Genomic DNA, 25,209 nt, shown 5'->3' with positions numbered 1-25,209 from the left:
ATGGCCGAACGGCAGTAGAAATAATACATCTAGTTATTACTGTTGTCATCGATTTCCTTGAGTTCTTTTTTCTCTCTTTTTTTTTATTTATTTGCAATCATGCACCCTCGAAATGCACAGTTACTGCGTGTCAGAGGCAGCAGCCTGAGTTATTTTTGCTCCAATTTGTCCTATTGCTACCGCATTTACTGTATGTCAGGATAGTATATGTGTTCTAGAAATTCCCATAGACCTCTAACTAAACACCTAAAATAAAACGTCTACATAATGTATTATCTGAAAATCGTTGTCTAAACAAACATTTCACTCATACAACAAACGTGAGTTCTTCTTCAGATTTATCATAATTTGTATTTTATCTTAGTGAATAAAAATTTAATGCGGGGGTCAGCCAATCGAAAAGTGATATGTAGGTTATCCAAATGTGTCTTTTGCTACCTTGACTTAAACATAAGAATCATAATTGCTCAAAATATATTCGTAATATATATTCCATTTCTTTGTAGCGTTTTTTTCTTTTTTTATCAAAAATAATAAATAAATAAAATTTGAATTTTAATTGTTTGTGTGACTGCAGTGATCGTCCACCGGTCCTGAAGGCAAACAGTTAATGTAAATATACTGGTGCTAAGTGGGTGTGCCTTGCCATTATTTTAGGTGTCAGTCGAAGCCTCCTCGGCTGGGACTTTACTCAGAGGCCCGAGCTACCATGTGGTCACTGTCCTTCGGCTCGCCACTCCGCCTGCGAGTGTTGACCAGGATGGAACTCCACTGGCCGCACTGAAGGTAGAGAGGGGGAGAGAGAGAGAGAGAGAGAGAGAGAGAGAGAGAGAGAGAGCCGAAAGACATTCACCAACATCTCTCTCAGCATCTGCACGCGGAATTCCACGAGCTTTTTCCAACTAGACAATGGACTGTTTCAGATCATTATTTATTTGAGGTTGTAATTTTTATAAATTTGTTAAGTGTTTTGTAATAATTTGGGGGGTTTTGTCGGCGAAACTCGAATTAAGGTAAGATATTGCATTCTCCGAGCACAGCGTTCCTCTCCGTGCTTCTCCTGATGCTATCGCCATTAATCCCTAAGTATTATTTGTGATGGATCATCAATTGTTTCAGCGTTATTTTAAAAAGAAAATAACCACATCGAGTTAGAATTATCCTTTTTTAATGTTCCTGTTGTATTTTCATGTTTGAATGGGTACATATACAGCGAGTTTCCACCTTGGTTACCTAACCAAATCCGAATATTTCAAGTGATGCATAAAGGACATATTATAGGCCCGGAGATAAAAGTGTTGTCGAACGCACACACAGCCTACTGTAAGTTCACTTTAGATCTGGAGGCTGTAAACTGCACTGTATGAAGGAACGAATATTCATAAGTGAAATATTGCATTTAGAGGCACGATCTGTGATGTTTTAATTATACAAGACTGGAGTTTTATTAACAGACAAAAGACGCACAATTGACTTAATGTAATTACAATGAAAGAAGCTTACTAGCTTTTCCTCTCTGATAAGCTTATCCACAAGGCTCAAGGTATAATTTCCTTCTGCTCTTTTACGTGTTAGTGTATTTAAATGCACAGTTAAGTAACTAATCTCTATGATCTCCGAGCAGTTAGCGGCATTAAGAAGCGCGCTGGCTTCATCAAGAAAATTAACGATAGAGCTCTTCAGGATACGATATTTAAACTCGCCAGGGCAAAATAAACTATTAACTATGGGGGCACAAATACTGGCAGTTCAATTAATGTTCTTGACACCTTTCGGAATATTAATTCCTATTAATCAGCTGATTTCGTCTTATTTCTTAATACCTTTATCCAGATAAATTAGTTTTTATTTGGATTAAATACGGTTGGCTCAACGTCAAGACATGATTGCAAAGGAAAAACGATTTAAAAGCCCCCTAATTCATCTGAAACACATAGGGTAGACTAAACTAAATTGTGCATCCAATGCTGATCGTTGCAATTAGAATTTAGAATCCTACCATGTAATTATTATTTCTCAAGTGTATCATTTAATCACCTTAGATAATTCCTTTAATAATCCTCCATTATTATTATTATTATTATTGTTATTAATTATATTATTACTAATATATTATTATTTATGTCGAAAATATTAATCAGTGGTGTTGCTGATGATGTTATTAATTTGTACTGTGTTAACTGGCGTACATTTATTAACACCCATGAATATATGTAGAAAATCCATAACAATGACTAACCAAAGCACAGTACTGCTTTTAATATGTTATGTAAAAAGTGTTTACACAGATTAGTTTAAAGTGCATCCAGAACATGCTATTTCCATGGTAAATTTGTGACAGTCGCACACATTTGAATGTCCGTCTGAATTTTGTGCCGTTGTTCCAGACTTCCAGGAATGGAGACGATTCCCAGTCAGTTGCCTGCGGGACGAGACTCAAGCTCTTCCCCCAACTCCAAACAAGACCTCCAATCATATTCCAGTCCCAGCTCCCTTAAACCCAACCAAGTCAGTGAAACCGCTTTATACGGAGTACCCATCGTTTCTTTGGTAATAGACGGCCAGGAACGGCTTTGCTTAGCGCAGATCTCCAATACCTTATTGAAAAATTACAGCTACAACGAGATACATAATCGACGCGTCGCTCTTGGAATCACTTGCGTGCAGTGCACTCCGGTCCAGCTCGAGATCCTGAGGCGTGCAGGTGCGATGCCCATCTCATCCAGACGCTGCGGAATGATCACCAAGCGCGAGGCCGAGCGGCTCTGCAAGTCATTCATTGGGGCTCACAACCCCCCCAAACTACCAGAAAATTTCGCATTTGATGTGTCCCACGAATGTGCCTGGGGGTCCAGGGGTAACTTCATACCAGCCAGATATAATAGTTCCAGGGCTAAATGCATTAAGTGCACATATTGCAATATGTATTTTTCTCCAAACAAGTTCATCTTTCACTCTCATCGCACGCCCGAGTCGAAGTACACGCAGCCAGACGCAGCTAATTTTAATTCTTGGAGGCGCCATCTCAAACTAACAGACAAAACCTCTACGGAGGACATGATCCACGCGTGGGAAGACGTGAAGGCGATGTTCAACGGGGGCAGCCGCAAGAGGACGCTGCCGATGGGAGGGACGGAGCGTTCCTCCTCCCTCAAACAACAGGGCTCTGAAGGCCTCTCTCAGAGACGTTCGCCCGACATCCCCCTCAAAACTCTGCGCTGCGACGAGGACCGCAGCAGCTCGAGCCTCGCAAACAGCGTTCGCAGCTATCCCGTCATTCCCGTGCCCAGCAAACATTTTGGGATGCTGCAGAAGCTCCCGCCGCCTCTTTTCCCTCATCCGTACGGATTTCCTGCTTTTGGATTGTGTCAAAAGAAAGATGACAGTGTGGGTTTGGGAGAGCACAACAAGGCTAATTTGTCAGGAGTGTTTTGGCCAGGGGCGAAGGACAGCGTATACCCTTCATTCCCCGTGTTCTGGCCTTCAGCGGGCAGCCTCCCCATACCACCCTATCCGCAGTCACAATCCAAACCACCCACAGAGCTCATGAACCCCCGGCAGAATGAGCTAGACGTGTCGGAGCAGAGTGATCGAAGCACTAACACACCGAAGGACGGCGCAATGGACAGTGAGAGGAGTTCCAGTGCCCATTCTGCTCGAAACGAAGAGGACAAATCTGGGGACGAGGCGAGGTCAATGGATGGGGGGTCCATCTCTCATAGGAAGGTGAATTACATCTCCGCTTTTAGGCCAGTGGTGAAAGACGCGGAGAGTATAGCGAAGCTTTACGGAAACAGAGAAACTTACAACGGGGCCCGACCTGGCTACCTATCACCAGACTTCATGAGCGAGAGTTCCAGCTACCGGTCCGCGTCCCCGGACGTGGAGAGCGTGGAGGAGCCAGACGTGGATGTGGAATCGAACAGGATGCAAGAGGACGAGGAATCTCTTCAGCTTTCAGTGGGGGACTGTCAGAGCCCCCCGGCCATGACCTTACCACATGCTTGTCCTGAAAAGTGTGAGGAAGAGGAGGCAGAGTCAACGGCCGCCCACGAGGACCAGCAGAGGCCGCGGATAAGCGAGGCAGAATTCTCTGATGTAGAAAGAAATCACGCGTCTCAGCACGAAGTGAGTGCGCCTACAGTTTTAAAATCCACCTTTACAAAACATTAAACGCATAAACAACCATAAGGATGTTTTTTAATTGTATGGCATTAATGTCAATATTATTGTCAATATTATTAGCATTATTACACTATTTTATTAAATATTTATGTTTTGGTGACATAATTGCCAGTCCCCATTGGTCATATAGCCTATGTAGGCTAGTTGTTAAAAACACACACGGCGCCGAATGATTACCGTAATTACGTACTGAATAATTAATTCACTTTCAATATTCTTGAAATGAGCTTCTATGAAAAGGCTACCATCATCTGACATTAAATTCTAATTCTAGCCATTTTGTTTGGAGTGCCAGCAATTACGTTTATTATCAATGCCGAGCCCAAACAAATGCAGTCTTAATTCGGCCTATACAGCAAAGCGTGTTTTCCTCTTCCAAAAGGGAGCAATTTGAAACAGATAGACATCAGTTGTTTGAGGTGGATGTATCAGGTTTGTGTCGAGGGTGGTCTGAAGATGCAGAATCAGGAGGTTGGGGATAATTACATTTCATTGACTGGTTAATTTTACAGGTGTGCACACATGAAAAGGATAACCACGTGTTGCTGAACAGATCGCCTACCTTCGGAACAACAACCAACTATCAGTGCGGCTCGCTGGATTCGAACGGTATAACCTCTCTGTCAATCACGACATATTTTTTCACACTTTTCAAAATTATTTAAGATGCCATTATCCTGCTATATCGCGTATCAGCATACTGCAATCCATATTGAAGTTCTTTTTGTATGATTCCATGAATGTGGAAATAGTTTTAAATGTGAACATTTAAAACAATGTCAACATATTACAGAACAAAAACCAAACTAAATCCAAAAAAAGTGTTAGTGCCTGAGAGATCGAAGCAGTATGTCTCGCATAGAAAGCTTTAGAGACAAATGAGAAGCGAATGTATGTTCGTTTCCATACCGTTAAATTTGTTTGAGATACCATTTCAGTGTTGCAACCTGAAATCCCCCTCGCAGATTGTTGCTCAAAGAGCAATGAAACAGTTGTGCAGGAATTGTTGTGATAGTTACTGTTAAATGAGCAACCGTCATCACTGCAATCAACTAAAATGGATCTGTTGCACTCTAAGATGCGCACAAAGAAGAGAGTCCCACGACAACAGAGGACGCGGAACCGAAGGCAATTTATCAGGATTCCGGCAGTGTCTCCACGGAGAGCCAGAAAGAGCCAGGCGGATGTGGGTTCTACCCTAAGATATTATCTTCACTTGTGTTGTGTGTGTGTGTGTGTGTGTGTGTGTGTGGGTGGGTGGGTGGGAGAGTGCGCGGGAGTGCTGAGCTCCTGGATGCGCACTTGTGATCCGCAATTTGCTGTTTGAATCTATTTAGATCGTTCAGATTTCAATTCAGAGCGCCCTTCAGCGCACTCAAAAGACTCGCTCACCATGCCACTCAGCATTATGCTCGCGTCCCTTCATTCTGTGCGATATGCCAATCGTGGCGCATAGCCCTCACACTATGCCACGTGCCGTGTTTGTTTCCAGGTGAGGAGGCGGTGCGTGGTGATGTCAACAGCGCGCCACTCATTGAGACAGATATTGAAAACATGGCGAAAGGTAAGGCAATAAAAGGATCAAACCAGCAAAAAAAAAACATCCCATTCACATCCCATTCACTACATCAGGAATTACAACCCCTTCTGGCCGCGGGTTGAACATATTAAAAATGCGTTCATTCCCTAAACAATAATGCAACTCAACAAACTGGACTAATGGAGCATATGCATGTTATTATATGGCTCTTATCCTCATATCACTTAATCATCAGTACATTATGAACTTTTTTTTCCTACAACTGTGTCTACGTCTACACTGTGTAAATGCAACTTTGTAAATGTGCATGGAGTTCGTTTGTTTGTACATTTTGGCCGGAAAATGAATTGCCTCACCGATTACATCAAAGTTTTCTAGTCTACTCTAATCATTGCTGAATGATATCATATCAAAATTTAGCACCCACGTTGTTCCTTATAGTATATGATGTACGTGGGTAGACTTTTCGTTGTAATCTTTATTTATTTGGAGTGTAGGTTATATCACGTTCTCCTGTTTAGTTGGGAGGCGGTGCGTTTGGCCGCGGGATGTTTTCTGTGATAGCGCTGCTCATACATCATCAGTGAAATCCAGCAAGGCTGGCTGCAGGACGCCCGCACATGTTTGCACTATGATAGCTCTAGAGAGGACGATCGTAACTGCTTTAAACGCATTCTTATTCTCCCATGCGGTATGAAAATCTATTGTCCACCAAGAGGCCACTGAAAAAAGTATAGGAACGATGGAGGGTTATGACTTTGATATCAGTGGAGCTTATCACGATCAGTGTAAATATAAATCCTTTTCTGAAAATGTTTTGTCAAGTCAAAACGTGCCAAAGGCAGGTACTGTTTCTACCTGCAGTTTGATATTAATGAATTATTTAACATCTTACTGCGATAAATATTATCGTCGCTTTATTCGGCGCAATCTCATAATCGCAGTAATATTTATAATTCAATGCAAACCCAATTCACCTTTATAACTGTCTACTAAGTGGGTTGTGGGTTCGTGTCTACAAGAACAAGAGCTCTTTTTTTTTACAAACGTACAAACGTTTTTTTCAGTTTCTTACTGTTTGCACCTGCCAAAGACACCTGATCACTACCCTTCGACATTGATTTAGCTGTATGTAATTCGTTTTCAGTAAATATTTAGGTTACCCGAGAGTTAAAGCCACGTATTTCCTAGTTAATTCGTTTTTGTCCAAACTTTACCGTGAATGCTGGGCGATTAACAACATGTAATCAATTTTTAATACCGGGTTGGCGCACGGATCTAGCTCCACGTTAGTTTTCAGTTTCAGCAAACATGAAATAAGGTCGTTCTAGACAGAAGGAGCTGGTGACAGTGACGTCACATGATCACAGAGTCCTCGAGAGTCGCAGTTCAAAGCTGGCAATCCTTGCACTAATGCGCTCAACTAGGAACAGCAATTGGGATCGCAAGACTTTGCAAGTCTGATAATCAGCTGTAACTATGGCTGAAGCACAGATTATCCGACTTTACTCGGAAACAGGGCCACAAACCACTGACAGGTTATTGATTTAGACTGGGATTTGGCATCCTCTTTTTTTTTTTTACCTTATTAGGCTACAGATACTGTTTTCAAGATATAAATAGAGATTTTAGAGATGTTATATTTCATGTTACAACGTTCCAGGTATCTGGCTATTATTACAAACAGCAATTACAGGAATATCAGTAATACTTTAATATTTTAAAACAAGCTACATTTACTTAATGATGAGATGCGACCACTCTGGTTGTCGCATTCATCTATTTCGGCTATATATATATATATATTATAATATTACATTTTTTAATATATATGGTTTTTTTCCATCGAACTTTTGAAAATCTGTGTTCCCACATGATAGTACAGTAAATAATGTCGGCGATCACGTATAGACATAGTATTTACTTTATCCATAAATTAGCAGGATTAGCATTGTTGTTACTATTTTTACTACTTTTGTGTAACAGTAACAGTAGCAGTTGTAATAGTAATCGTGAAAGTTTGGAATACCGTTGCCATTGGTTTGTTGAAAAGGAGATTTCAAAAAATAATATTACCGAACACACAGTAAGTGTGTTCCTTGTAGGTTTGTGTGTTATTTATGAACCAATCCTTTTATTTATTTAGGTATCTGTTTATTAATTTGTTTGTTTATCTTTGCAGATGAATTGCAGAAACAGCTTGCAGAGCAGGTGGAGCTCAGGAAAAAGCTGGAACGAGAGTTTCAAAGTCTGAAAGGTAGATGTTGATTCAAACAAATTTATATACACATACGAAGTGACTGAGTATTCTGTAATGATGATGATATATATTTATTTTAAATAAGGCGTTTTTACTCTACTTTTATTATGTCAAGCTCATAAATTCACTGCTCGCTACATATGTGCCAGTTATTTGTGAGAGAGCACGGGCCCAAAAGCGGTGTCTTCTTTCACTTTCAACCGTTCAGTCCCATTTCCATTATTGGTTACTCACTTTAACTTGAGATGAGCACAAGCCTAAATGTTTGTGCGTAGGCAGCCTTCTGGACGTATGCAATTCGGTTTTGATGGTCGGCTCAAAAATTGCCTCTCTCAGAACATAGTCTTAGCACTCCGGAGCCATGGTGTCTGCCGTTGTGATTCTTCTACAGATAATTTTCAGGATCAGATGAAGAGGGAATTGTCGTACAGAGAAGAGATGGTTCAGCAGCTTCAGATTGTCCGAGGTGAGCTTCACACCTCAAGTTTTAGAGACACACTGCTAAACTGAATAAGATCAATGTACAGTTCTAGTTCTGCGCACCTTACCAACCAAGCAAATAAGTCATTGTATTTCAGTTCATTCAGAAAGAAACCCGATACACGTCATTCTGCTTGATTTTTGCAATTCTTGCAGACTCTACTGTCAGATGTACGAGGCATGGATTTTGCAGCCCACGAGTAGACTTAGAAACATCAAATAAATGCCACAGATCGATCTGAGTAGCCGAAACCATTTTTACACTGAAATTTGAGGCAGAATGTTATGTGCATTGTACCGTTTAATTTGGTTTACTGATGTCAACAACAGAATTCAATCCTATTGTGTGAAAAGTATTTCATTCCAAATAGCCTTCTGGACGGTTTCGCAATATTTGATTTAATCGTCGCTTTCAGTATGGAAAGAATGTCCGTAAGACAACACCAAATTCGCAGAAATGACCAATAACAATGAATGAACAATACGCAGAAGGATGTATGGTTTGCATTGAAGTATCACCTTTTATCTCAAAAGGAAGCCATATGGAACCCCAGTATATTAATATACTATATATATATATATAATAGTATGATAATAATAATAGCAACAACAAAAACAACAACAAAATAATAATAATAATAATAATAATGTTGCGGGATTCTGCCTCTTTTTCCTTGTTTAGACACTTTGTGCAGCGAATTGGACCAGGAGAGGAAGGCTCGTTACGCAATTCAGCAGAAGCTAAAAGGTAATCTATCGTGTCAGAGAGAAACACATTGCCATCGTTATGCATTCCATCAAAGGGCCATCACAGAAGCCTGAGACACCGGACAACAATAAACGGGCACATTGACTTTGCGCAATGATGCAATGTCAGCTCTTTTAAGTGTATTTACAGTAGTGCCAGACTTCTGCGTTAACACCTAGGCTACAGTAAAATTGTCTAATAACATTAATGTTTTCACTGTTTTGTTCTTCAAGTAAACTACTCACTTTTTCCCTAGAAGCTCATGACGCTCTACACCATTTCTCGTGCAAGATGCTGACCCCGCGCCACTGCACCGGAACCTGCTCCTTCAAGCCTCCTCTGATGCCCCCGTAACTCTCACAACTCCTCATTCATACCAATGGCGTCATTCGCCAGCCCTTAACCGGTGGGTTATAGCGGCACACAGTGGCAAAGGGCTGCACTACCGCATGGACAAGCATCTCACCAGGAACTGGCGCATTCTAAACATCCCCTTGTGTTAAGGGCTGCTGCGTAACACACCTCTTTAACATAATAGCACTGACTGGCGATTGAAATGGACTAATGAGGATCAGGTTCACAGTTTAATTTAACACCTGAGCTTGTACATTAGTAATAAATTCAAAAGGGAACATTTTAAGCTTGTTATATGTACCATAGATTGTTAATATAAAGTTCTAAAAACCTCCAGAGAAGGATTTTCTATGTTGCTTTGAAAATACCTGACCACCACACCTTTAGATACCAACTATATATATCATGTGGCTATGTGCAATGGATGTATCTATGTATACTGTGATACTTTTGTTAGTAAAATGGCACTCCTGATTTCAATTTATGTAATTGTTTTATTGTTGGACTTATGTATGTATTTTTACCTGTTTTGTTTTTCGTCAGTATTAATCTAACTTCTTTTCTCACTCCAGTTTAAGCAATGGCGGTCTAATCTATACTCCCACAATGTCATCATCTTCGGCCGATGAACATTAAGCAAGTGATAGTCTTGTTAGTTGTACACCATGTTTCGGTTCTGTGGTCACAGACAATGAAAGATGTTCCATGTATGACAGCAAAGTGTACGTCTGTGGAGTTTCGATAGGGATAGGACAAATCGCAAAGTGTGAAGAATTCAACCGTATGTGTAAACTTGATACAACGCACTTTAAGCAGGGAAATTGACTTACAGTTCAATAAAAGAAAATATTGTCTGGAAAACATCGGCCACGTTTCTCGCTAATTGCAGTATTGTTGTTGTTGTTGTTGTGAATGGCTCGACGTAAATTCGTTATCAGTACTTGGCTGTATTATGCCGCGCAGAGACGACGATACTTCATGACTATTTTGAGTAGCCTGCCTATGGGTCAGATTCAGTCTAAGCACAATGCAACTTGTCCAAAGCATCGAGTAGCCTATTGTAGCAAGTTTTACTTACATAACATCGAGTTCGACGAATGCTGAAAAACACAAACGTGTATGAATTCTAAACTTGTATTTAATAATTTGCTCAAAGTTAAGTGTGCACTGTTTTATTTCCACTACTACTACTACTACTACTACTACTAATAATAATAATAATAATAAATGCGGTCAGGGTGGTTCTTATTCATAGGTTGCGTCAATCTGATCTGACACTGAACCCCTCTCAGGACCTTTTGGAAGAAGTAGGGAATAAATCCAACTAAGTCATGTTTTGCCAGGGCAGGAAGGCAGAATGCAGCTGACCATTCTGGTTCAATCCTAAAACACAGTAGATGGTGATTATTCATATAGTGACATTCAAATTCAGGGTCATGAGGCCCATTCAGGCCCATTCAGGGTCAAATTCATGAATTAGTCTTTGCCGTCCATCCGAAAAGTGAAAATAGGAAAAAAAAGAAAAATAGAAAAGATTGAAAAAAATACATGAATGACAGCCTATGATAGGGATTTTTTTTTTTTGCTTAAACACACCTTTTATAGATTATGGTTATATCTCACCTAACCTTTTCTTCCACAAGGACCCTTATAGAAAATATTCATATTGGGCCATACCTTGAAAACATATGAAGCACAAACACTGTGGAAATTGACCACGCCACTCCACGCCGCAAACCCACAGCTTCTATACCGCTACCGGTCGCCGAATGCCACGCGCTCCGATCGCGTTGGAATAGCGATGGAGCCGCGACCGGAACACCCAGCCCGTCTGTGACCTAAGGTCGGATTTGGTGTAGGAAAGACAGCCTACATCAGGCACAGTCATGTGCTCGGACTTCAGACCCGTTTTTTCTTGAATTTTTAGGCCTCGCTGAGGTGAAATATAAGCATCAATTGCTGTCGAGAAGCCCTACATCATGCAGGCATTTATTCATTGGTCATGTACTAAATCAACTGTACATTTCTTAAATTGAATTGCAGTTGAATGAAAATAATAATCCAATGTTATTATGTTACGAAAATTTTAAAAATATAAACGCTGGTGTAAGATGCATTACACTCGGTATTCAATTTCATTTAATGCATTAAACCCTTATTTAAAACACCAGAGCGACATCTGGTGGGTGGTACCACATATGGCCCTACTAAACCAAAAGTGGACGTAGAGAATGTATTGCCTACTGGCAACTTCTAGAAAACGTCAGTCATCCAATCGGATTCTTGTTCACACAAATGTTTTGATTAAAATAACTATTTGAATAGTGTTCGTTGTGTGTCCGTTTATTGTTTGCGTTTCCAACATAGAAAAGGAAAAAGGAAAGTATACAGATTATCGGCCTTTTTGTCTCGCTGCGAAATAATTAAGGCTACTAAAGCAATGTGTTCGGCCATGTGGAGTGACAGTGCAGTGCACTTCCGTACCGCTGTCTCCACACAAAGTAAAGCGCAGAAATCAAACGTCAATCATTCCCATTCGCAAAGCAGGCGCGTAGGTGAGGTGACCGAATGACCCAGAGACACGTTATTTTTCCCCTCTTTGGACTTTCATACAGTTATGCCTTTGTGTCAGACAGCACAAAGGGAGTCGCACTTTAACTGCTCTCATCTAGCCTAGTAAAACGCTGAAGAGGTCCTGGCTAGAAACCCAGAAACCCTGTCGTCACTGCTGCTTGTGACAACTGAACTGCTCTGAAATTATTACCCAATACATGTGTATTAACTGCACAAATTATTTCTCTGTCTGAATTACTCATTCAGTATTATCTATGTTTATTTGCATTCCTTGGCCACAATTTATGTAGAATGTATGTGGCCATAATTATAGCCTATAACTGATAAAGGTTATATCTAAAATGTAATCAATATAGCACAATGTACTCTTAGTTGTTTTATGTTTCTTTTTACTATTTGTATTTTTTTTCTTCATGATGGTATATATTATGAGCATGAACGCAGTGAAACACAATGTTTTTTTTTCATTATCAAGCTTTTGTCTTAAAATACGCAATTTAACTTTGGCCTTTCTGTCTCTAGCCTTTGTTCCTTCATTGTGTCTGACAGTTCAATCATGAAAAGCTTTTGAGTAAGTAATTATCGATTGATTTGTTGGTTGATTGAATGGTTTGTTCATCCATCCATCCATCCATTCATTCATTCATTAATCTCTTGACAAAGGTAAGGATGGTGCAAAATGGCAGATGAGGTGAAGCATTAATTATGAGGTATATTTTGTATCCTACTATTACAATTCACAAAAAGTTGTGAGTTTGCTTATGTGCAATAGAATGTGATTATGTGCGCACTGTGTTAGCTCAGTTGAGGTTAAATCAGATGTCATATGGGGTTCAGAAAGTCATTTTTATGGATCTTTCTCTTTTGTACTGTTTTAGTTTACATTTTGTTTAATACTGGTTTGTTGCTGCATTAGCTGTTGCAGTCGGGAAAGACAGCACCAATTGGTGATAAAATGTGTTTTACTTGCCCTTTCATGTGTTACACTTGCCTAGTAGGAAAAGGAAGCTGACAGATATTTTAACCAAACTTTTTAAAGCACAAGAGGCCACTTAAATTTGAGAAGTAACATGAGTAAATGGGGGTGACACAACTTTTGTAATCTCAAGGCTCATTGGGGCCCACCCTTCTGTTCAGGATTGATAACCATGTGTGGTTTTAAGATAAGGTCAAAAGTGCTGGGTAATGTCAAAACATTGAAAAATGGGAACAAAATGTTTTATTTTTAAGGAAATCGTGTCTGTTTCATTAGAAAATCATATCTACCATTAGCCAATCCGTTGGTAGAGAATTTATTCTTTATGACACACGTTTCAGGCAGTGGGAAGTTCCTCAGCTTGGGTATGTATTAAAATACCTGGTTCCAATTGTTTAATTTATCTCTAATTTATTAAAAATTTATTCACATCTTCTTACTTTTTTGGAACAAGGTACCATTACCACTTTTTTGGAACAAGGTACCATTTCATGTCTTCAGTTGGTGATAACCAAATTTCGCAGTTTTCAACAACTTTAGTTTCAACCAACAAATATCAAACTACAACATCAACCCACAAATAATTAATCACCAAATAACTGATCTAGTGCATCAAAAGACAATGGGGATATAAGGCGTGTAATGACAAGCACAGGTATTTCACGCCAGTTAGGCTTGTCATTGCGGTGCAAGTACAATGTGGGTACAATTTCCCATGCTGCATTTTCTCTTTCCGAGGGTCAAAATGTTCAATAAGGAGTCCTGTAAGGTAAATTGTAGATTTTATAAACTAATGAACCCTGATTGTTGAATTACTCCACTTTACTCTCAGTTGTGAAGCTGAATCTTCACAGCGTTGGAAGGTCATTGATACGCGTTGCGCCGGTGGAAACAGCGCCACCGGCCGAAAGCGGCCGCTGAGGGTCTGCGCGAGTGCGTCAGCGTGCGGAACGTCCTCCTCACGTGCGGGGGGTTGATCACGCCTGCGCCAAGAGTAACAAGATGGCGGAGAGTGCGGAACTGAAGGTAAAGCGCAGCTCTTAATCACGATTGATATTGTCGCTTAATAATCGTTATATTACGCGTTCACGTACTCCCAAATGTCTAGAAAACGACTGAAAACGTGATTAGGTGAGGATGCGCGTTCCTTTCGCGGGGCGGAAGTCGAAGTACAGCGGTGGCTACTTCAATGCGATTGCTGTGGAATCTAAACATGTTATTGTTGATGTTGAGACTCTTCGGCTTCGTAGCGAGCCAGTGGGCAGATATTTTGCTTAAATACAGGCTTATACCTGCACCCTGGGGGAACGAACATCAATCGAGCGGAGAAAGTAGCCTGCAGCTACGGTGTGATGGTCACCCGGTGTAGCTAGCGAGATTAGTAGCAAGAGGATGGATAACAATGCCAGCCCGGACAGCGGGCGGTGGTAACGTCTCTGTCAAGCCAGAAACAGCGATGGTTAGACGGGGTAGCTCGATGCAAGTCCAGCCGAGTGCTCAGCTGGCCGGGTCGCTTTCAGCCTTTCGCCGACAATTCTGATACAATTAGGTCCGAATAAAATGTTCCCGGGAAATATTAAATTCTGCACTGGTTCTAACGTGCCAGTTTGAATTGGCTAGTTGGTTAGCTAATAAGCTAGTTATAGGTGGAAGTAGTGTGATCGGATGCTAGAATAATCTGTATCCAGTCAAGCGATTGACACCGAAGCAGGTGACTGCTCTTGAGATATGTCGTGGATTGTAGGGTGAATTAGACATTTAAATGGTTTGTTGTCATTAATTTCATGACACCGTTACAGCTAGACGAGGGCAGGTTCTTTTGTTGATAGATTCCTATTATGACACCCGGCTAGCCGGTCAGCCAGCTATCAAGAATGTTTACAGTTTCGACGCCGAAAAAATTGCCGGCGTGGATTGGAACATGTGCGTTGAAAGCGTCTGTCAGTTAGTTACCGCAGTTGTGACCAGGCTTTTTTAAGAACCTGTGGAGGCTCTAAATTTTCAAAACATTAGAAAACATGTATTTATTAACTGCGTTATTTTACAAAAAGCAAGAGGGAGCTCCCCGAAATTCCATTACTGGATAAGATCATGAAAAGGCACAGATAATGTGTGTATTAATTTAGCCTGTCGTGCAGTTCTGTTGCTGTTCGTATGCATGTGCAGCATTAGGAGATTACTTATGAGTCATTTGCGGGTAATTGACAGGCTGGGAAAGTCTCCCAAAGCCCGTGTGGCTGTCACTGCAGGACAGTAGAAACGGCAAAGCGAACGTATTCGCACGCGAGAGCATGCGTGTGTGTCAGCGCATGTCCCCGAGTCTGCAGACCCGTTGGCAAACGCTCTAAATATCCTCTTGCCAAAGTTTCGATTGTGTCTTTGGCTGAATATATTTCTCTGTGGTTTTCCAGATAAATCTTTTTTTAAGCCATTTCAAGGAATAAGCGTACTGTGCATGTTTTATCCATGAACTTATGTTATATGCTTGAAGGTTGTTGCTAAATGATTACTGCTGATGGTCTGTCCTAATAATGTATTTATGAGTGAAAAAACAGTGAAATGACAGTAAGGCAAAGCTGAAATTTTGCAGATATTTGCAATATGGATTTGGATAAGATTACCAGGTATGGGAGTGGAGTGGCCGGTCGAATAGGTCAGCGTTGTAGTATTCACGAGTGTCTAAATGTGGTAAGGGCTGGTCACAGTGTGTGGCTTGGGGTCAGAGAGGCACTGCTGTCTCTTCCCATTCAAACAAAAAACAAAAAAAATCAACCTCCTTGCAAAAGAGGCTGAGGTTCAGATAGTCTGGTCCAGGGTGTGTGCTGTTTGGGTTCATTTCATTATTTCATTGCTATTTATTTGATTAGTCTATAGAGCATACACTGTTGTATGTAGTATCCATTAATTACTACACCTGTTCAAGCAAGTAAGGTTAAATACCTTGTATGAGGGTGCAGTGACACACATGGGATTTGATCCTGCAATTCTCTGGTTTCAAACCCAGTTCTCTTGTCACCTTCCTCCATGTATTAGCCAGCATGGTGGATTAGAGCAAAGCTGGAGGGGGGTTGGGGAGAGGGAAGGGCATGTTAAGGTGGCAAATAGTGGAGTGGGTAATAGGTGAGTGGGGATGTGAATACTAGGTCAGTAGTGAAGTGGGTGATGTGTGAGTAGAGGAATGGCCAGTGGGTGAGTATGGTACTTTATAGTGTGTGAATAGTGATGTGGGCAGGGGGTGAGAAGTGGAGTGGGCAGTGTGTGCACTGCTCTTGGTCCAGGCACTGTGTTGTGTGACCACTCTGTGGGTGTGAGATCTGCTGGTCAGGCTGTAATGATATGTTGACTGGGCAACGGAGAAGTGTTTCTGTGTGCAGAACTGAGCTGTAGAGTTATATTTTATGAACAGGGTGGTGTTTCTGTGTGCAGCCAGGCTTTAGAGCTGCATGTTATGATTCCTTTGCAGTTAAACAGATAGGAGATGTTGAGTCCTAACTCAGACTCCTAACTCAAAAATTCTATTGGAAAAAGGTAAATATATCTGTGGAGCTTCCCAGAACAAAAGGCTCAACCCTTGTTCAGAAATGAACATCTAGGTGTTTGTGTTGCTCATTGAAAGTTATTGCTGATGGCCTTCAGCAGACAAGCGTGTGTCAGTATACATGGCAGAGAGGATTCAGGTCGCATGGTCGTGGTCCTTTATGTTTTGTAAGAGAAAGCAACGCTGTTGTGCAATGTGACCTTTGACCGGGGCTGCCCGGGCCTGTTCAAATGATTGACCATCTCAGCACTGCGAGTGGGTCTTAAATCGGTGTCGTTATGATGTTATGAAACATCCAGGCACAGGTGGGCTCACGGTGGCTCGAGATGGCATGGTATGTTTGTGTTAAACCTCTCCAGGTAATCCTGACCCCCAAAGCCATTACAGCACAGCCAGGAGTCTCCTGCCATTCCTGCATTGCAGAGTGACGGAGTAGTGTTTGTGAATTTGGGAGGTTCAGTGTACGCATCCTATTGCCGGTAGCCTGTGTGTGAAAGCTTGAAAATGAAGGAATCATTCATAGCGAAACCCCCAAATAGTTTCCAGTTTCTTACAGCTGCTGGGCAGCGCTGTTCGAGAGAGCAGAAAGCACCTCCTTCTCTCAAGGAAAAATCTCTGGCTGTTGCTCTACTTGTAAAGTTCCTCACTGTAATGCAATAAAACAGAAAGCGAAGGCCTTTCGCTGGCTGCGCAGTGCTGTTTGTTTTTTGGCAGACGCCTCGGTTCGCCTCTTGGCTGCGTTCAGGATGGTGTCAGAGAGCAGGCCGAGAGGCAGGTGCGTTTCCACCCAGGCCGGGGCTTACCTGGAGCGCGCGGGTAGGAAACGCGGGGCGTTTGAGTCCAGAGGTGCGTGCTTCTCACACAAGCAGCGGCTTTGGACAGCCGGAAGGGGAAGACTCTCTGGTCACCACGTGAATGCGTGAATGTTTGATGTGTTCTCGGAGCCCGTGATGGGACGTACAGCTGGCCAGGAGCAGCAGGTGTCTCTGGGAAATGGCCCGTCCCTCTTGAGTGTGTTTCGTTTCACTCTTGCTGTCACGCCTTCCTCTGATGTGCACCCAAGTTTGCAGAAATGTGTGTCATATGTTAAGAGGTTTTTCCTGGTTGTGAAACCTTGTTTTCGAAGAGGGGGTGCCTTTGTCAGACCACATGCTGCTGCTGGCCCATGCTAGTGTTAGCCTGTGTATTTGTGCTGGTCCATGTGCTGCTGCTGATGTTGGTCTGTGTGCTGGCGTTGGTCCATGTGCTGGTGCTTGTGTTGGTCCATGTGCTGGTGCTGGTGCTGGTGCTTGTGCTTGTGTTGGTCCATGTGCTGGTGCTGGTTCTTGTGTTGGTCCTTGTGCTGGTGCTTGTGTTGGTCCATGTGCTGGTGCTGGTGCTTGTGTTGGTCCTTGTGCTGGTGCTTGTGTTGGTCCATGTGCTGGTGCTTGTGTTGGTCCATGTGCTGGTGCTTGTGTTGGTCCATGTGCTGGTGCTTGTGTTAGTCCATGTGCTGGTGCTTGTGTTGGTCCATGTGCTGGTGCTTGTGTTGGTCCATGTGCTGGTGCTTGTGTTAGTCCATGTGCTGGTGCTTGTGTTGGTCCATGTGCTGGTGCTTGTGTTAGTCCATGTGCTGGTGCTTGTGTTAGTCCATGTGCTGGTGCTGGTGCTTGTGTTGGTCCATGTGCTGGTGCTGGTGCTTGTGTTGGTCCATGTGCTGGTGCTGGTCCACGTGCTGTGGTTGGTGTTAGTGTTGGTCCATGTGCTGGTGCTTGTGCTGGTCCATGTGCTGGTGCTTGTGTTAGTCCATGTGCTGGTGCTTGTGCTGGTCCATGTGCTGGTGCTGGTCCACGTGCTGTGGTTGGTGTTAGTGTTGGTCCATGTGCTGGTGCTGGTGTCAGGGTTGGTCCATGTGTTAGTGTTGTGTAACATGCTCGGGTAGCTGGTTCCTCTGTGATTTTCAGCGGAAGAGTGGGTGCGCAGCCCCAGTCCAGCGTGCGTCTGATGGTGTAAGCCAGTTCCGCTCTGAAACCGCAACATTCTGCAGCACTTCCTCCAAAATCGCAGCTTTCTCACGCGCGGCAGATAAGGTGGGAAAGTCCGACACGCAGGGCCTGCCTTCCTTCCTGTCCTGTGGGGAGAGGGAGGAGCCTCCCAGCTGCTCACGCTCAGCCCTGTAACGCTCCGCTCTTGTGAGGGTGCGGTAATGAGAACCCTGCTCCGCCACGCCGCCCCGGGCCTCTGCCATTAGCCGTCTGCATGGAGCCCTGATGGCAGAGATGGAGGCTGGGTTAATCTTTAAATGACATGAATTCCTCATTATCTCAGATGGGGGGGGGTGAGGTAGAGGGGGGGGTGTGCTGTTTGCTAGCCTTTTGCAATGCAGCTGCCCAGCTGTCATGGCAACCTCAGCCTCATCTGGCCTCGCGCTGTATTGCGCTGCTTCGGGTTGCGGCCGGGCGTGTCCTGGCACGACGGGGCGACGTGTGACGGCATGCACGCTCGCCGACGCATGGCTTTCAGCAGCCAGACAGGAAGCGCTGAGAGCCCATGCCTCTGTAGTCGGGCTCTGTGCACCTTAGCTCTGATGATCTCAGTCATTCACCAGCACTGAAATTCACCCTGTGCTGTCAGGCTGTGAGCCTATGATGAGTTGTTTTATGGGCCTTGATGCCATTTCTAAACCAACAGGTAAGAAAAACCTGCATTCCAGCACAGCCATTGGTGTTTACCATGCACCTTTACCCCCATTCGCTGTCGCTGTGCAGCTTTCTCCCTCTGATTGGTTTGGCCTCTGCCTGCTGCGTAAACGCCCAGCTCAGTTTGGTTTCTCCCTGCTACACGAACCCCCAGCCTGGTTCAGTTTCACACACAATACCTGAGCAGACATCCCTCAGTACTAGGATGGTAAAATCTCCTCAATTTTAACACCTGGTAGTTTTCCACAGAGAAATTTGAGAATGTTCGGAACCCTTTGTGAAATTTGACCCCTATTTACATTTTCCATTGAATGGCATTGTAGCCCGGTGTGGGCAGGGTCACAACCTTGTGTCTGATGGCATGCAGGGCATTGCTCAAAATAAAGACACCTGAAAAGCATCATTTCAGGTAACAGAAACCGCAGAAGTAGCAATGAAGCTGTTGGTGTAGTCAAAAATGCACCGGCACCACAGAAAAAGAACAGATTTTTTTATATTTGACTGTCTGATCACTGTGGCCCCACTGTAACCATAGGAACAAAGAGAAGTGGAGAGGCCATTTTAGCAGAATGCTCAAAGCCTCCGGTAGGGCGAGGCTGTCTGGAGTTAATGTGTCTGTTCGGAGGTGTTTCAGATGCAAACAGCTGGCTTAGCGAGCTGTCGATACCTGCCCACCCGATCCTTCTGCGGCGGTGGGGTTTCTGTAAGGCACCTGAAAGGTCAGGACATGCTGAGGCCATGGATTTAAACAGCCTCTTTTATGTGGGAAAGGCACTCGTGGCCCCACACTGTCGCGTCTCCCCTGTCTTTGTTGTCGTTTCGCACCGCCTTGACATGGCACTGTGAAAACAGGAAATGGAAATGCCGTTTTTTTTTTCTTTTGCATGAGGCAGTAAAAAGCCAGTGAGCTCCAGAAGTAAGCAGCGAGGCAGGGGCTTGTCTGTGAAAGGACGGTGTACAGGGATGGAGGGAGGGATATGCAAGGAAGGATGGGTGTACAGGGATGGAGGGAGGAATATCCAGGGAAGGACGGTGTACAGGGATGGAGGGACGGATATCCAGGGGATGACGGTGTACAGGGATGGAGGGATGGATATGCAGGGGATGACGGTGTACAGGGATGGAGGGATGGATATGCAGGGAAGGATGGATATAGAGGATGGATGGGTGTACAGGGATACGGAGGAGGAGAGGAGATGGATACCTTGCCCTCCGCTCGGCAGGTTACCTCCAGCCAGACAGTAGCTTTTATTTGTGGGCTTAGCAGCCTGTTTGAGCTGGCTCACCATCGACCCACCGGGTCTTATTAGCAGACTGAAAAGCCATAAATGAGTGGTGAGAGAGGCACACAGTGTTTCTGCTCAGTGAGTAAGTGCACCTGGCCTTGTTCAGGGCCGTGCAGGGGTTAATGAGCGATTAGAGCATGAAGCAGGACTCGTGTGTGAGTGCCTGTGCGTGCATGTGCCTATGAGTGTCTGTGTGTATGTGTGCACGCGTGTGTGTCTGCTGTTGCATGGGGTTGTGTGTATGTGTGTGTGTGTGAGTATGATGTTCGGGTGTAAGCATGCCACTCCTGTAGTGGAAGGAGCTCCGTTTCCCTCTCTGAAAGGATGCTCGGAGGACTTTTGCTGAGAATGCACTGGTGTCATGATGTGTTGTGATGTGATGTGTGAAAGCGAGGCTGGAGATCCCCTCGTTTTGCCTCAGGAGAGAGGGGCCGACGCTCGGTTTCATATGTTTATTTTAGTCTCAGTAGCTGAGCAGTGTGGTCCACAGGCTTCCTGTTTGCGACTGTGTGCAAGACGCGCCGCTGGTCATAGAGCAGGGCTTTGTTCTCATGGCCGTATTCTAGCATACCTGGAATGTGGCGCGTCGGCTCGGAGCAGCCAGAATGTTGCCTTTTTTGTTTTTATTGAATTTCTGCAGGTACACCAGACCCCGTATTCCTTCTGGCAGGATCAGTGGTCAGCCACCTCCCACACCCCCCGCCCCCTGACAACAGCTATCAATACAGTGCAACTGAGATTACAGATTTCAGAAAGGCTCCTTAGACCAGCAGGTCCTTGTATGTAAGTTGCAGCTATACATTAAGGAGCCCTGTGCATTTTCTTGCAGTTGCAGAAGCATAATTGATTATAATGCTGCTTTATAATAAGATGTCTGTACCTTTACACCCCCCCCCGAGATTGGCTGCAGCACATTTCGTATGGGGAAAGTGATCTTTGATCTCTCTCCGCCCAGCTGTGGTACAGTATACCAGCAGGAAATGCAAGTGTGAGTGAACCCCAGCTGAACCTGCGCGCAGCCGGGTTCGGATCGACGCCTCCCTGTCCCTCTGGCTTCGTGGGGCAGCAGAGAGCGGCGATACGCGCGCTCACGTTCCCTCAGTTCCAGTCAAAAAAGAGCCGTTGCCCAGCCGTCATTCCCGCTCTGTGTCAGTAAACAGCAGCGTCTGCGAGAGAGAGGAGAAACTTCACCAGGAGACGCTTCGCTCTGCCTCCCCCTCTCCTTGCCGCTCGTATCCTAGCAACAGCTCGCTCACCCCCAGCTACCCCTCTGTATTGTCAATTCACAGCACATTTTTTTATTCACTCAATTTGATTCCGTTTCTTGTTTCCAGAAGATAGGTTCCTAATGGCAAACATTTTCTGAGCAAACCAGTTATTTCTGCTGTGCATTTCTTGTGTATTTAAATGATGGCATAATTTGTAATGATGTGAATTAAGTGTAACTGGGACAGGATGCGCTTAATACACACGAAATGCATGGAATTTGAATAGAGAGCGTTGGAAATTGGAATTTATGGGACTTTGGTAGTTCTGGAATTGAACTGGAGGAACTGAATTGAAATTGTGCTTAGTGTGTTATCCACAGTTCTGTTTGTTTCGCTTTTTATTGATCAGAAGGAAGGACATCAGGTTCCACAGATCTGAATGTGGTGTGACTGCCCATCTTTCTGTCTGTCTGCCTGTCTGTCTTGCTCTCTGAGTGGATAGTGAGACACTTAGCAGGCTATAGCATCAGCTGAATCATGCGAGGAGGACATTACGACTGTTTGTTTCCACCTTTCAGCTGCGAAACGCGACCTCAGCGAGTGATACCTCGGTGCGCAGTGCTGCTAAAAATGTTCCGTGACTAATCTGAATGGATGTAGCCTTAACGCGCACCTTGCTGGTGCTTTACAGGAAAAGCGTGTATGATCGTGCCGTGGACGTGTTGCCGTGGACGTGTTGCCATGGCGCGCCGGCGCAGCCCGCATGCAGGCGTGCGGCGCTGGGGGTGGCGGGATTGCAGAGAAATGTTGCGTTGGTGTTGCGCGCAGCAGAGACCTGGAGGCTTAACCACGCATGCAGAGACAGGGCCCAGTCCTGATTGGCAGGCTGGAGTCCTGCATCTGAGCTGCGTTTTGGTCCCTCACAGGGGTCACTACTGAATTACCTGAGGCAGGTGAGGCCAGTCCAGTTCAGTGTGGAGAATGTGATGTTGATACACCAGGACAGAAGTCAGTCAGCAGTATCACAGGCTAGCCCACGCAAACCTGGTTGCATCGTATTTACAGGAAAACCCAAACGTAGCTCTGAAATGTGACACGGTGGGGCCAGAACAGGGCTGGAGCAGTACTGGTCTCTTGGGACGCCCAAGGTCCTATTTTTCAGAGGCAGAAAAGAATGTTTAGACTTGCCCTTTAAGGAAGACTAGAGACTTCTGAGACTTAAGAGATGTCTGCGGTACTCTGTCAGCACAAACAAGTAAACTGCAGATACTGAAGATGTTGCACTGAATCTGTAAAGGTGTGTGTGTGCCTGTGTGTGAGTCTCGGGATTGTAAAGATAGGAACTGTGAGTGCATTCCGTTTGAGGCAGTTCTGTAGTATTAGGCTGTGCGCGGTATCTGAGCACTGATGACCTGTTTCGCATTGCATTGCCTCCCAGCAAAATGCCAGCAGCTTTCCATCATCTCGCTGCCATTATTTTGTTGTGATACGGACATGAAATCAATGTGGGCATAGAAGCACAGCGAGTGGTAAAAATTCTGCCGTTTTAGGTGTGCAGTGTAGTGTCAGTAGGTGGTCAGTGCTGAGGTCGATGGAGACGCTTAGGTGGGAAGTCGGACCTGTGCTGTGTAAAGCAGCCCTGATCTCAGGTGAAGGGAAATATGAGCGTAGTGGAGTACTCAAGCCTTGCTTTTCTCTTTTGTCACAGATGAAAGTATTGACCCTTGACCCTTAACCCTCCTGCACTCCACCATACTCCTCCCCTCCCCCCAGTACTGGTCCTCACGCCACCCATCCCCCTGCTGCTCCCATTTTCCCAGTCTTTTCACTGCTTTGCTGACCACTATAGTGGCTCCTGCAGCTATTTACTGAAAGCTCTAGTTCCCCCCTGCTGCTCTGTACTGACCCCTGTAGTTACCCACTGCTGCTCTTTGATGACTGCTGTAGTTACCCCTTGCTGCTCTTAGCCCCCGGCTCAGGCTGACTTTGCCACCCTTCTCTCCTGCAGGTCTGCGCAGACTGCAGCATGCGGGTTTGGCTATGCAGACAGAAGGGCTGCCCTGCAACGGCAGATGGGCCCTCTGCTTCCCAGCAGCAGCCAGGGCTCGGCCTCTCTCTGCGGGCCCGGGGCAGCCTGCCGGCAGCTGCTGCCACGGCGCTCCGCTGCTGCTGTGTGTTTTCGGCAGATACCGGCCCCCGGGGGCAGCCGGGCTCGGGCCACATGCCTGCTGCCCCAGGGCTCGCTTGTGTGCTCATCCTCCCGGATACTGAAAAATACACCTGTCATATGGAGAGAAAACATGACTCCAGTCTGAATGGAAACCGCTATGAGCGTGTACAACGTGCAGTAGGATAGCTTAGCACAGTGTAGAATAACATTTTCCTTCATGTTTTACAATAAGCAGCACAGGTCCATTGTGGGGGCTCCCAGTCTGCTCATTGTAGCCATGTCAGACAGTAGAATAATGAAGTGAAGGAAAAATGTTCGATGCTAAAAGGTGTGTTTATTGTATCAGGACCTACTCTTCTGGCACAAAGGTTACAGAGAAACGTGACTCTATAATGATTCTATAATGTGACTGTTTTGTACTCTTGATCATGTGGGTGAGGCGAGACAGGTAGTTATAACCTGTAGTTATACCGGCAGTATATACCATGATATACTATGATAAAGTCTGCTTACTTTGTACCATAGGTGTGTCCTTCAGTGTTCTCCCAGGCTGAATAGTGGCTGCTCTTCCTTTGTTCTATGGATGTTGCAGACGTGTAGAGATAACAGACCTGAGTCCAAATCCGATGCTGGTGAGAGAGGGGGTGTCTGGGAAGGGTGCAGAAAGAGCTCTGAAACCACCCGCCCCCCCCCCCCCCCCACAGACCTTTCTCACTCAAGTGATACCTGGGTGGGTGGGTTCCGCCCCCAGCTATACCTGACTGGAGGGGAAGGAAGGGGCGGAGGTGCATTTATGACCTCAGTCACAGTGGTTTCATGTAATAAAAAAGCCCTTTGTCATTTGGCAGTTGACGTCTGCCAAATCTGCCTATCATCTTCTGTATCACGTAGGTGACAAACGGCGTGATAGATTAGTTTGGCTTCACGTTGGTCAAAAGCTTGCTGTTTCATAGGTACCTGCTGTAGTTTCTGCCTTGATCTGCAGTTCCAATCATGCAAATGTTCTGGCTGGAACAAGTCTTGTGATGCAGCTTTGTTTTCTGATTGAAGCAAGCAGCCAACTGAAGGCAGATTGCTTATTTTGTTGAAAACCAAGGCTGCCAAATCCCCCCCAAAGTAAAGGTAATGTAGCCAAGATCGTGCCTTGTGCACGCTCTGCTCCATTTGTCTCTGACAACGCAATACTGCAGCCACCTTACACAAGCAAGCGCT

General features: G+C 44.5%; 2 protein-coding genes across 2 annotated transcripts in view; both read left to right on the top strand.

Moving 5' to 3' along the window:
- The first annotated feature begins 956 nt into the window (after positions 1–956).
- LOC118788398 (SKI family transcriptional corepressor 1 homolog-B-like) lies at positions 957–9,695 on the top strand. Its single transcript, XM_036544377.1, has 9 exons — positions 957–1,013; positions 2,388–4,128; positions 4,698–4,794; positions 5,264–5,371; positions 5,678–5,749; positions 7,908–7,982; positions 8,377–8,451; positions 9,148–9,213; positions 9,470–9,695. Exons 2-9 carry the CDS (start codon positions 2,398–2,400, stop codon positions 9,565–9,567), a joined length of 2,322 nt encoding a protein of 773 aa, XP_036400270.1. The 5' UTR covers positions 957–1,013; positions 2,388–2,397; the 3' UTR covers positions 9,568–9,695.
- A 4,396-nt stretch (positions 9,696–14,091) lies between these two features.
- LOC118787839 (E3 SUMO-protein ligase PIAS1-like) overlaps positions 14,092–25,209 on the top strand; it is a 28,152-nt gene continuing 17,034 nt past the window's right edge. The window contains exon 1 of the mRNA XM_036543552.1: positions 14,092–14,143. Coding sequence (XP_036399445.1) covers positions 14,120–14,143 — 24 coding nt within the window. The 5' untranslated portion in view covers positions 14,092–14,119. The remainder of the gene's footprint in view (positions 14,144–25,209) is intronic.

The sequence above is a fragment of the Megalops cyprinoides genome, chromosome 13 (assembly GCF_013368585.1).
Source record: "Megalops cyprinoides isolate fMegCyp1 chromosome 13, fMegCyp1.pri, whole genome shotgun sequence".
Taxonomy (NCBI): domain Eukaryota; kingdom Metazoa; phylum Chordata; class Actinopteri; order Elopiformes; family Megalopidae; genus Megalops; species Megalops cyprinoides.
Note: the sequence above shows the minus strand (reverse complement) of the source record. Positions and strands in the feature narration are given on the sequence as shown.